Source organism: Balaenoptera physalus (assembly GCF_965194825.1).
Source record: "Balaenoptera physalus genome assembly, chromosome: 20".
Taxonomy (NCBI): domain Eukaryota; kingdom Metazoa; phylum Chordata; class Mammalia; order Artiodactyla; family Balaenopteridae; genus Balaenoptera; species Balaenoptera physalus.
The window spans coordinates 9386177-9397532 of NC_138901.1; the positions used below are offsets into that span (position 1 = coordinate 9386177).

General features: G+C 61.4%; 1 protein-coding gene across 5 annotated transcripts; it reads left to right on the forward strand.

The window, feature by feature from the left end:
- The first annotated feature begins 145 nt into the window (after positions 1-145).
- Positions 146-11334, forward strand: TMC8 (transmembrane channel like 8). Of its 5 annotated transcripts, none has more exons than XM_082442978.1 (17): positions 221-336; positions 924-1197; positions 1388-1536; positions 1883-2032; positions 2324-2406; positions 2936-3072; positions 3356-3503; positions 3873-4043; positions 4344-4483; positions 5953-6076; positions 6420-6517; positions 6699-6882; positions 7038-7168; positions 7258-7416; positions 7841-7919; positions 8414-8513; positions 11220-11281. In XM_082442978.1, exons 2-17 carry the CDS (start codon positions 1046-1048, stop codon positions 11249-11251), a joined length of 2037 nt encoding a protein of 678 aa, XP_082299104.1. In that variant the 5' UTR covers positions 221-336; positions 924-1045; the 3' UTR covers positions 11252-11281. The 5 variants fall into 5 exon arrangements, with proteins under 5 accessions (XP_082299103.1, XP_082299104.1, XP_082299105.1 ...); XM_082442979.1 differs by lacking the exon at positions 11220-11281 and adding an exon at positions 9098-10985; XM_082442977.1 differs by lacking the exon at positions 11220-11281 and having other exon boundaries at positions 146-336; positions 1044-1197; positions 8414-8977.
- Positions 11335-11356: the final 22 nt, after the last annotated feature.

An 11356-nucleotide genomic window follows, 5' to 3' on the forward strand; every position in this document is an offset into this window, starting at 1 on the left:
GCCCCGCCGACCGCAGCCCCGCAGGGTCAGACCTTCCGCCCAGACGCCGCGGGTGCCCCGTGGGGAGGGGAAGGGCCCGACCCCCGCCCAGCGCGCACGCGCCGCGCCTCTCAGCTGCACGCCGGCGCCCCGCACCCCCTCAGGAAGTGCGGGCCTCAGTGGAGCGCGGAGGAACTGCCGGAGGTGGGGGAGAGAGGAGTGCAGAGAGGCGACGGCTAGGGGTGCTGGGGTTCCTGTCATGTGACCCCTCCCCTCGGCTCTCTCGCAGCCCCGCCGGGAGTGGCGGGAGCCAGTCGGAGGACGGTCTCCTCCGGGGACTTGGTCCCTTGTCCCCAGGTGAGCTGGGTGCATAGTGGGGGGAGGGGGGATCGTGAGGGGGTGGAAGAGAGAACTGAGGCCGAGGAGCTGCTGGCAGCTGGCGGGGGAGGGGTGAGAACCGCTGCTGAGGGGCAGAGGGGTCCCTGCCTTCCTCCCTTTCCCACGGGCGGGCTGTAGCCACGCTTCCCCATCTGGGTTCCATGGGGGGCCGGGGTGGACCCAGTCCCGGGATCTGGACCACCAGGTAGAAGACAGAGGAGGTCCCAGCACGTCCAGATTCGAGGTGTTGCAGGATGCTGAATCCAGGGAACTGCTGGGGTTTGCGGCAGAGAGGTCTTCCCGATGGGAGAATCAGCACATGGAATTGTCTCTTGCCAGAGGGCGATGGGGAAGGGCTGCGGCCACTGGTAACGGGTTGCGGTGGGGCAGAGCGGGCCTTGGGCCCCACCGCACTTAACTGTGGCCACACCTGGCCTTGGCTTTGTTTGTGACGTCCCATCTTTCCGAGCCCTTTGGACCTTTCTCCCCATTTGACAGATGGGGAAACTGAGGCCATACGTTGCTTTGAGATGTGGCTGGAGACTGAGCCAGATCTCCTCCAACAGGATTCCCTCTCTTCATTGCTGGCCATGCCAAGGCCAAGACCGTGAGACTCACTCAACAGCCACCCCACATCCCCTCCCAGGAGGGGGAGCGTTACAACCCCAACTTCAACCCCATCACAGAGATGCTGAGACAGTGGTCGGTGCAGGCCCCAGGGGAGCCAGAACCTGAGCCGACGGGCGAGGAGCTATGGGAGCAGGAGATGGAGCGGCTGTGCTCCTCCCAGGAACCTGTGCGGGTGCTGCCCTACGCCATGGGGGACAAGCGCTTCATCCGGTGGGTGCCTGAGCACCCTGCCGAACAGAGCGGAGGAGGAGCAGTGGGGGTGGGGAGAGGGTGCACCTGTTGGATGCGGGGTGGAAATCACCAGCAGCGGGAAGACTCCCTGGCCCAGGGCGCTGCTCTGCCTGGCCAGGTGGGCATGCTGGGTGACTCAGGGACCCCTCCCATCACCACCCCATCCCAGGCAGCTGCGGGAGCCCGAAGGGGTGAAGACCTCGTGCTGGCAGCAGTGGCGCCACAGGCAGCAGACTGCACGACGGCGCCTGGGGGAGGCAGCACGGCGGCTGGCCCGGGGCTGTGGGCTCTGGGAGGGGGCTCTCTACGAGATCGGGGGTAGGACCTGAACCCCAATCCCCACCTCCTGCCTCCCCTCTCTGGAGTCTCAATGTCTAATTTAGAAACCAGAGGAGGGCATTATCCCCCTTGCCATTGCTCCCCTCCACCCCCACCAACCCACCCCGCCTTCCGCACACATCCCCCTCTGCCCCCAGAGCCACCCTTCAAACCTTGATGGATGATGGCACCCCTGGTGGCTGTTAGAGGTACTGCTAGGCCAGCCTCCAGAACTGGCCATTAAACTGAGGTCCCTGTGAGGCTGGTCACCCACACCCCACAGCCCTCAGGTTATCAGCTGGGCCCATGGCTCGGCGCCTCCTGACCCACCTGCTGTTCCCCGCAGGCCTCTTTGGCACCGGAATCCAGTCCTACTTCACCTTTCTTCGCTTCCTGCTGCTGCTTAACCTGCTGACCCTACTTCTGACCACCAGCTTCGTTCTGCTGCCCCTGACCTGGCTCCGCCCCCCTGACAGAGGACCTGCTCTGAACTTCAGTGAGTGCCTGGCCCACGGAGGGAACAGTGCCCCCCGAGCCCACCTGAACCCTGGGGGGCCTGGTCCACTGGGACAGCCCCAACCCTCTGTGTCCAAACCCTGGGCATCGTCCTGCTTGGGTCCAGCCCTGAGGCTCTACTCGATCTCGCCTTTTGCATGACAGGCCTCCTGACATGCCCTCAGGACCCTGCTCAGGCCTCCTGAGATTGGAGGCTATGGAGTGGGAGGGGCAGAGTCTCACCTATGCCTTGGGGACCCTTCCCTATTGGACCCCTCTCCCTCCTCGACAGCCCTCCAGTGTCCTGGTGGCCACCAACCCCAGACTGGTGTTCCCAAGTTCAACAATCTACTTTGGAATGTTTTAACCAGCAGGGTGAGTGGGTCTGTCCTGGCTATGGACCAGGGAGGCTGGGGGACATGGTGATCTAGTTTCAGGGAACCCCAGTCTAAGAGGACCCTCACCCCTCCAAGGGTACTTTGGCTTCTAGGGAGACGGTCCTCCACAGACAGGCTGGCTGGGTCAGCAATGGGGTCAGAGAGAGGCTGAGGCCACTGTGCACAGCCCAGGCCCATGGACATGTGCCCACGGCCCTCAGAGCCCAGCTGGGGTGGGGGTTTGAAGGACAAGAAGGGAAAAGTGTCCAGGATTCTGGGATAAGCACCACCCTACCCTCATTCCTGGAAGCCACTGGGTGGTTACCACGCGGGCTCCCGTGTTCCAGTCCTGGCTCTTCTTCCAAGCTGTGTGTCCTTAGACAAGTTGCCTAACCCTCCTGAGCCTCTGTGAAATGGGGATACTCGTATTCCCTACCTGATGGGGTTACTGCGAGAGCTAATGTGTTAACGGCAAGAAAACACTTAGCACACAGCCTGGCTCAGCTGTCATCGTCTGACATCCCCAGGCCTTCAACAACACCTTTCTCTTTTACGGCGCGTACCGAGCTGGGCCTGAGAGCAGCTCAGTATACAGCATCCGCCTGGCCTACTTCTTGAGCCCACTGGCCTGCCTGCTCCTCTGCTTCTGTGGGATTCTACAGCGGTGAGAGCAGAGCCCCTGCCTCCACCCCTTTCCAGGGGGGTCTTCCCTGATCACCCCTCCTTGGCGTGGTACCCCCAAGCTGGCAGGGAGTCCCTGCCAGTGGAGGTTCCAGGGCCGGAACTCTGCATCCCCAGCTGCAGACCTCAGGAGCGGGGCCACCGCTCCTGTGTCCCCACCCCCACACCCAGGCCGAGGCCAAAGGCTGCACCTAGGGCTGCCTGGGGCTTCCCACCCCAGATCAGAGCCGAGCCAAGGCTGAGCCCTGGCCTCCTGCCCCCTCCAGGATGGTGAAGGGGCTGCCACAGAAGATGTTCCTGGGCCAGGACTACAGGTCGCCTCTCAGCGCCAAGGTCTTCTCTTCCTGGGACTTCTGCATCCAGGGGCAGGAGGCAGCCACCATCAAGAAGCATGAGATCAGCAACGAGTTCAAGGTGTGTGTGAGGACGTGCATGAGTGTGAGATGGGAGTGTGAATGAGTGTGAGAGCACGTGGGACTGTGTGTATGAGTGTGTGGCTTGAGTGTGGGAGCGTGTCTGTGTGTGTGTGTGCACACACAGTTTTCCAGCTGGAGGCGGGGGCTGTGCCGTGTCTGGGTGTGAGCGCTCACCTGCACGGTACTCTGGGGGTGCTCTAGATAAAACCAGCCCGTCTGTCCCCGCCTCAGCGTCACCCCAACCTTGCCTAGAGCCTGGCAGCCTTTCTCCCCACGCACACCGACCTGGGGCTGTTTGCCAGCCCCCTCGCCTTACACCTGGGCCAGCCCTAACCCGCCTGTGCCCCTGCCCCTGCCCCCATGACAGGTGGAGCTGGAGGAGGGGCGTCACTTGCTGATGGTGCAGCATCAGACCCGGGCTCAGAGGGCCTGCCACCTGCTCACCTACCTGCGGGTCAACATCCTCATCGGGCTCCTGGTGGTTGGGGCCATCAGTGCTATCTTCTGGGCCACCAAGTACTCGCAGGACAACAAGGAGGTGCCAGGCGACTGACATGCATTTATTTAATCCTGGCCAGACCTGGGGGAGGAGACGGGATGGTCCCACTTTGCAGAAGAGGAAACCGAGGCTCACAGAGGTTAAAGCAGTTTGCCCAAGGTCATAACCAAGTCAGACAGGCTCTACCTGTGGATATCCCCCTGCTGCCACTGGGAATAATCCGTGGGCTTCCAGATTCCGGGCCTGCACCAGAGTTACACTTGAGGGGGTCGTAGGGGATGGGGGAGCCGCTGGGGGCCCTCCAGCCCGTGGCACCCCCTTATCCGCTTCTCCCCACAGGAGTCCCTGTTTCTGCTGCTCCAGTACCTGCCCCCTGGGGTCATCGCCCTGGTCAACTTTCTGGGTCCCCTGCTGTTTGTTTTCCTGGTCCAGCTGGAAAACTACCCTCCCAACACTGAGGTCAACCTCACCCTTATCTGGTGAGTGACACCTGGGGGGTGACAGGTGGGACGGAGTGTGGAGGGCATTGAAGGGCTGTGTCCTGCCGCCCGTCTTGGTTATCACCTGGCACCAGGGGTCCCGTGCAAGGGAAGGCAGGCAGCTGCTCCCACGCACAGTCTGGGGGGCCCGAGTCTAAGGTTCTCCAGTCCCCACCATCCAAAGCAAGCCAGTGACTATTTTTGCCAGGGGACGTTGGGTACCACAATCACCCACCTAGGAACACAGCGCCCTCTCATGTGCCCCGAGGGTTTACACCCCTCACCTTGACATCCTCACGTGACCTGTGAAGTTAGGACCATCCTCATTGCCACTGGATAGATGAGGACACTGAGGTCTGAAAGGGTCAAGCGCCATGGCCAAGGGAGGCTCCCCATGCCTGCTGGGTGCAGGTTCAGACTCAAGCCCTCCTCCGCCCCCAGGCTCTGCTCTGTCTCCTCTCCCAGGCCTCGGGTCCTGCCTTGGACCCACCCACCCGCAGGACCCCACACACACACCAGCTCCAGCCCAGGTTCTCTTTCCGTCTGCCACCCACCCCTCACTTGGCAGGGCCTGCTTTTCCTTGGGCTTCCCTGGCACAGAAGCTGTCCGGAGCCCATTCTGCATCCCTCCGAGGTAGATTGTGTTTGGTTTGAAATTTTATTTTTGGAATGGGTAATAGCACGTGCACATGGTAAAAAAAAACAATTCAAAATGCTCAAAAGGATGAAAGATAAAAATAAGCCCCCACCCACCCCTGCCTTCCTCAACACAAGAACAACTGTTCCCAGCCAGGCTCCAACCGTGCATCAGCCTTGAAAGTCCACACTTCATGGGACTTCCCTGGCGGTCCAGTGGTTAAGACTCCGTGCTTCCAATGCAGGGGGCTAGGGTTCGATCCCTGGTCGGGGCACTAAGATCCCACATGCCGCGGACAAAAAGTAAAAAAAAAAAAATAAAGAAAGAAAGAAAGTCCACACTTTGATATAACGTCCAGGCAATCGTTTTGGGTTAGGCCACCCTACCTGTGTGATCCAGTTACATATTATTTAGGAGTATGCATGCACGTGTTTGTGATATATGGACAGTGTAAATGGACTAGGGCATTAATAGTCCTTAGAAGAAAGATCTCACCTGCGTTAATGATATAAAAGCACGTATGTGCCTGTGAATCTCCAAGCTGGATGTGAGGGGAGGATGGCTGGACTGTGCCGTGTTTCCCAAACTGATGTAAAGAGAACCTTTCTCCTGTGAATCATCTGGAGACGAAGATTCTAGGGAACGCACTTTGGGAAACATCGCCACGGATGGAGCAGTTTGGAAGGAGGCTGGGCTCTGGGTTTAGAGGGGGCTGGGCCCGCGAGAGACTTGAGCTCATGCAGATGTCAGCCACACCTGTGTCCCGAGTAGATGTGCCATGTACCTGGGCTCCTCCCCTGACACAGTCCCCGCCCCCTCCCCTAACCCCCAGGTGTGTGGTGTTGAAGCTGGCCAGCCTGGGAATGTTCTGCTTCTCGCTGGGCCAGACTGTGCTGTGCATCGGCAGAAACAAGACCAGCTGTGAGTCCTACGGCTACAACGCATGTGACTACCAGGTGGCCGGTGACTCCATCAGGGCCTGTCCCTCCTGTCCTCTGCAAAGCCCCACCTCTTTGATCTCCTCGTCCTTCTCGGGGTCTCACGTTTGTGAGAGGCTGTGGGCAGAGTTGCCCACCCAGCAGTCACCTCCAGGGGGCGCCATTCACATCACATTCTGCACTGTGCAGAGCGGCAGCCCAGACTGTGGGCTTTGTCTGCTCAAATCTTACTCCAGGCCTGGGTTTTAGCTTAGCAATCACATCAGACTCCAGGCAAGGCTCCTAGACCACAGAGTCCCCCAACGGGTGGGTGAGGGGCGGTTGGGGACCGAGGGTAGTGACAGATGCCCCCTCTGACCAGTGCTGGGAGGACTCGGTGGGGGAGGAGCTGTACAAACTCAGCATCTTCAACTTCCTCCTCATGGTGGCCTTCACCTTCCTTGTCAGCCTGCCTAGGAGGTGAGCCACGTGGGGGCGCTACGGGGGTGGAGTGGGCGTGTCTGGGGGTGGCCAGTGGCCACAGCCAGGGGTGAGCAGTTCTACAGCATGTTTCCGTGTGAGTGTGTTATGGTCCACAGCCAGGACCCACGAGGTCCACACACTTCTGGGTGGTGGGTACCTGGACACTCCCCTCCCCCAGGCTGCTGGTGGAGCGGTTCTCGGGCCGGTTCTGGGCCTGGCTGGACCGGGAGGAGTTCCTGCTGCCCAAGAACGTGCTAGACATCGTGGAGGGACAGACGGTCACCTGGATGGGCCTCTTCTACTGCCCCCTGCTGCCCCTGCTCAACAGCATCTTCATCTTCCTCACCTTCTACATCAAGAAGGTGAGGGCTCAGGGCCTGGGAGGGAGCAGGCCCGCACCTGTGTGGGCACCTCGAGCGCCAACAGCAGAGCAGCCCTCACCTCCTGCTGCTGCCCCGCCGGGCACCTCCCATCTGCACACTGCGCTGACCGCCCCGTGTCCTTGCTCGCTCCCTAGTACACCCTGCTGAGGAACTCCAGGGCGTCCCCTCGGCCATTCCGTGCCTCCAGCACCATCTTCTTCTTCCAGCTGGTGCTCATCCTGGGCCTGCTCCTGGCCGCTGCGCCCCTGGGCTATGTGGTCAGCAGGTGAGGGGAGCAGAGGGGCTGAGGCTGCCGGGCCCGCAGCTCCTCACCCGAGCACTGACACCGGCCCTCCTCTGGCGGTCTCTCCCCAGCATCCGCTCCTCCTGGGACTGTGGCCTCTTCACCAACTACTCAGCCCCCTGGCAGGTGGTCCCAGAGCTGGTGGCCCTCCGGCTCCCACCCCCTAGCCAGCGCATCCTGCACTACCTGGGCTCCCACGCCTTCAGCTTCCCCCTCCTCATCCTGCTCAGGTGCCTTTCAGGGCAGCGGGAGCCGAGGGAGGGGGCACCCCCAGCCAGTCTCATGGGATCTGGGGGCCAGACAAGGAGAGCCCAAGGTCGCAGGGAGCCAGGGTCCCAAGGGCAGGTGGCCTGGGGGTTGCCCTGTGCCCCTGGGCAGCCCCCTCAGGCCCTCACCTGTAAAGCGGGCACTTTAAGTGACCACTGGGGAAGCACGTTGCCTGGTGCAGACACGCTGTGAGCCTGCCGCGGTTGTTATTCTTACTGCCATTTAGAGGAGAGGGGCTGAGCGACCAGTGGGAGGAAGGAGAGGAGAGAGAAAGCGGTGTCTAGGAACCTGGAAGAGAGAAGACCCCGGGAGGTGGTTTTTAAGAGACTGGGGTAGGGAAGGAGGAAGTAGGGGGCTGACTGACCTTGCATCCCCGTCTATCCAAAGCCTTGTCCTGACCGTGTGCGTCTCCCAGTCCCAGGCCAGCGCGAGGGCCATCCGGGGGCTCCGGAAGCAACTGGTGTGGGTGAGTGTCCGCCGGACTGGGGAGGGGTCACGGACTGCGGGCAAGACCCTGTCGGGAGTGTGGCCTCAGGCCGCGGATAAAAGTGGGGAAGGTGGAGGGAGAGAACCGGTGCCTCCGGCCGGGAGCCAGGCAACAGGAGTGTGGCTTTAGGCTTGGGGACCCGGTTTAATGGATGGGAGTGTGGGCTTGGGCTGAGGTAGGAGGTGAAACTCTGGTGGGGGCGTGGTCTCTGGCCAGGCTGGGGCGGGACCTGATGGGGCGTGGCCTTGGGCTGGGGCGGGATCTGGAGGGGCGCGGTCTATGGCCCGGCGGGGCGGGGTCTAGGGATAGGGCGGGAGATTGGTGGGGCGGGGCCGTAGCGGGGGCGGGGAAGGGGAAACTGGTGGGGCGGGGCCTCGGAGCTGCCCCTGCGAGGTCGGCCGCTTCTCCAGCGGCCGCTGGTGAGAGGAGGCGCCGCTCGTAAACCGGCCGCTCGCTCCCCGCTTCCGCCCCAGCAAGTGCAGGAGAAGTGGCACCTGGTGGATGACCTGTCGCGGCTGCTGCCGGAGCCGGGCTCCGGCGACTCTCTGGGGCCTGAGTCCCCTCACTCCCGAGGTTCGCGCCCGAGATCCTTGTGCCCCGGATTCCCGTGCCCGGGCTCCCCGGGACCCAGGCACCCCCGGCCGGAACCCTCCCTTGAGGATCCCGCCGGGTTGCGCGGTGTCCCGGTCCCCGCCCGTAGATGCCGCTTCCCCAGCGGTTCGGAGCTGTAGCACCGACCCCCACCACCGCCCGGAGCTTCCCCAGGGCCCCGTGTGCAGCTCCCCACTTCCTGCCCCCTCGCCCCACGCTCGTGACCCCTGGTGACCACCGCCTCTCTAAGTGGGCCCTCCAGCAGGGTGCCCCAAGGTGGGATGCATACACCTAGGGGCATCACGAAGAAAATATGGGAACTTGTATTTATGTTTTTATCTCAATCCTTAAAAGTTTCTATTTTTGTTGAATGTTTTATAATATGCATAATATGTTAGTATAGTAACCCGTGAATGCAGTTTATAAATACACATCCATTGGCAGTGCTCAGGAATTGTTTACCCTGGGTAGTACCATTATAAATGTTCAGAGACCTCCACCTGGGAAGGGGAAGGCCTGACCGCAGTGAGAGCAAACAGTGGGGGCTTACTGTGCTCTGACTGCAGGCACCCTAGACAACCTCCTGTAATTCCTCCTTCACGTGTGAGACCGTTGAGACCCATAGACGTTATGAGTCAGCAGGGGGCAGAGCTCAGATCTGCCCTGCATCATGAGACACGCCGAGTGTGGGCCCCAGGAGGTAGCGGAGCCCGCTGCCCAAGAAGGCAGGGCTGCATCCAAGATTCCCAAGCCTCTGGTGCCGAGGCTGCAGAGGTTCTCAATCTGTGGTGCTCAGCCTCGGAGAAATCCTGAGAAGCCCCGTCAGATGCTGGCCCTGTGCCAGCGATTCTGACGCGATTGATCCAGGTGCAGCCAGCAGCCAGGCATCGGGACTTTCTAAAGCTCCCAGGTGACTCACCGGCAGCCAGGGTTGAGGATTGCTGGCCTAAAGAGCCGTCAGGAGGGAAGGTCAGGAGAAACCCCAGGACGTGCTTGACAAGGCTCTACTTCCAGCAGCAGGAGGCCAGCGTCTGGCTGGATTCCCAGCCTGGACATGGCATCTGGGCAGCTCTGACCCGGCGCCCTCAGTCCAGGGGCTTCACGTGGTCACTGGAGTCTTGGCTGGCTCAGCTCCTCCTGTCGCTGTCCCTCTCTCTCACTCACCCAGCATCACATGACCCATCGCCTGTCAACAAGTGCCGGGCCCTGTTCTGGGGCTGGTGATGAGGCTGCGGGAGACACGGGGAGCTACGTGCTCAGCTTGGGAAGAGCAACCAGCCTGGCCCCAAAGAAAGTGACACACGTTGTTAATTAGCAGCTTAAGGTCAACGTGTGGTCCCCGACCAGCAGCACCAACATCACCTGGGAACTTGTTAGAAAAGCCAGTTCTCAGGCCCCACCCCCACCTCCTCTAAGGGTGGAGCCCAGCGCTGTGGCTTAATGAGCCCCCGGGGGTGATGCTGTTGGGTGCGAAGCGGGAGAACCTGCAGCGCTGAGGCATCCAGGTCCTTCTCATCACCTTCACGTGCCTTCAGAGAACCAGCCAAGTGCATCACCGGGTGTGAGGGGCACGAGCTTTGGGACCTTGAGGAACTCAAACTCGGGGCCTCAGTTTGCTTGACCAAAACCTGAGGATGACACCACCCTCCTCTGCGTGGTTGTGAGAACTGAATGAGCAGTTACTTACATAGTGTCCTTCCTGGGAGAGCAGTTGAGGCCCTATTACAACATGGTCATTGGCCTAAAGGAGCAAAGTGGGAGAGATGGGAAGGGGCCCTGATGGCCCTGTGACCGTGCCGGCCCAGCGAGGCAACCTGGGGCTCAGGGGGGAGCCATCACTGTCAGCAGGAGGGTTCCGTGGAGTGGGCGACTAGCGGGGCCTTGGGGGAGGGAGGACGCAGGAGATGAAGGCAGAGGAACGGCCTGAGCCAAGGTGTAGAGACAGGCTGGGCGGGCCTGAGCTGCGGAAACTGGGACTCTGAGGCCTCTAGACTGGGCTGTGGGGCCCACGAGGACAACCAGAGTGAAGGCGGAACCAGCACACCTGTGGCTGGGCTTGGAGAGCCCGGGGGTCGGGTAACGTTGAGCCTCTCCCAGTAGCAAAGGAGACACACGTGGGCAGGGAGAGGCCCGTGGGGTTATTGCAGTAAGTGAAGCCAGGGTCTCTCCAGGTGCAAGAGCCCAGTGCAGGTGCGGGAGGGCAGGAGCCCCAGTGCCTCCACCTTGGGGTGCAGGGGTCCCGGACTCTCCCCACCCAGCCCTGAGAGGGCTCCCAGCTACTCTGGCCAAGGCAGCCCAGCACAGATTCCCACCCAGGGGACCCTCCCAGGAAAGTGACGCAAGGAGGTGCTGGTAAGGCCATTTATCATAGAGGAGACTGGCCCTCGGTGGGCAGAAATCACGAAATGTCAAGTCTAGTGGGTGACAGGAGAGCTTTGAGGACACCCTGACTCTGCTCCATCTAGGTGACCTGGGCTCACCTGGGGCAACCTACTCAGTGCTGTCACACCTGCAGCCTGTGGAGAAGAGGCACAGAACAGCCCAGAGAAACAGCCCTCATCTGATGGGGCACACAGGTAGCCGGGTAGCCGGGGTAAGGCGGGAAAGATGCCCCCGGTCCCACCAAGGCCTGGGGGAACTGTCCCTCGAGTCCACCCACCGTTCTCTGCTCTGACTCTGGCTCCCCAGACACACCGATAAAAGGGGGAGGCTTCTCGTGAGCTGCCTCAGCTCGAATCAGAAGCCCTGAGCACAACGTAGAGGAAAAACCTCGAGCTTCTGGGACTTCAGGCAACAGATTGCCCGCAGCTGCGGGGACCCGTCTG

Excerpts from the sequence above, each read along its gene's own strand:
- TMC8 (XM_082442977.1), top strand. The coding sequence starts at position 1,046 with ATGCTGAGACAGTGGTCGGTGCAGGCCCCAGGGGAGCCAGAACCTGAG. Across the intron at positions 2,033-2,323 it reads AGGACCTGCTCTGAACTTCA|CCCTCCAGTGTCCTGGTGGC; the intron begins GTGAGTGCCTGG and ends CCTCCTCGACAG. Across the intron at positions 3,504-3,872 it reads AGATCAGCAACGAGTTCAAG|GTGGAGCTGGAGGAGGGGCG; the intron begins GTGTGTGTGAGG and ends CCCCCATGACAG.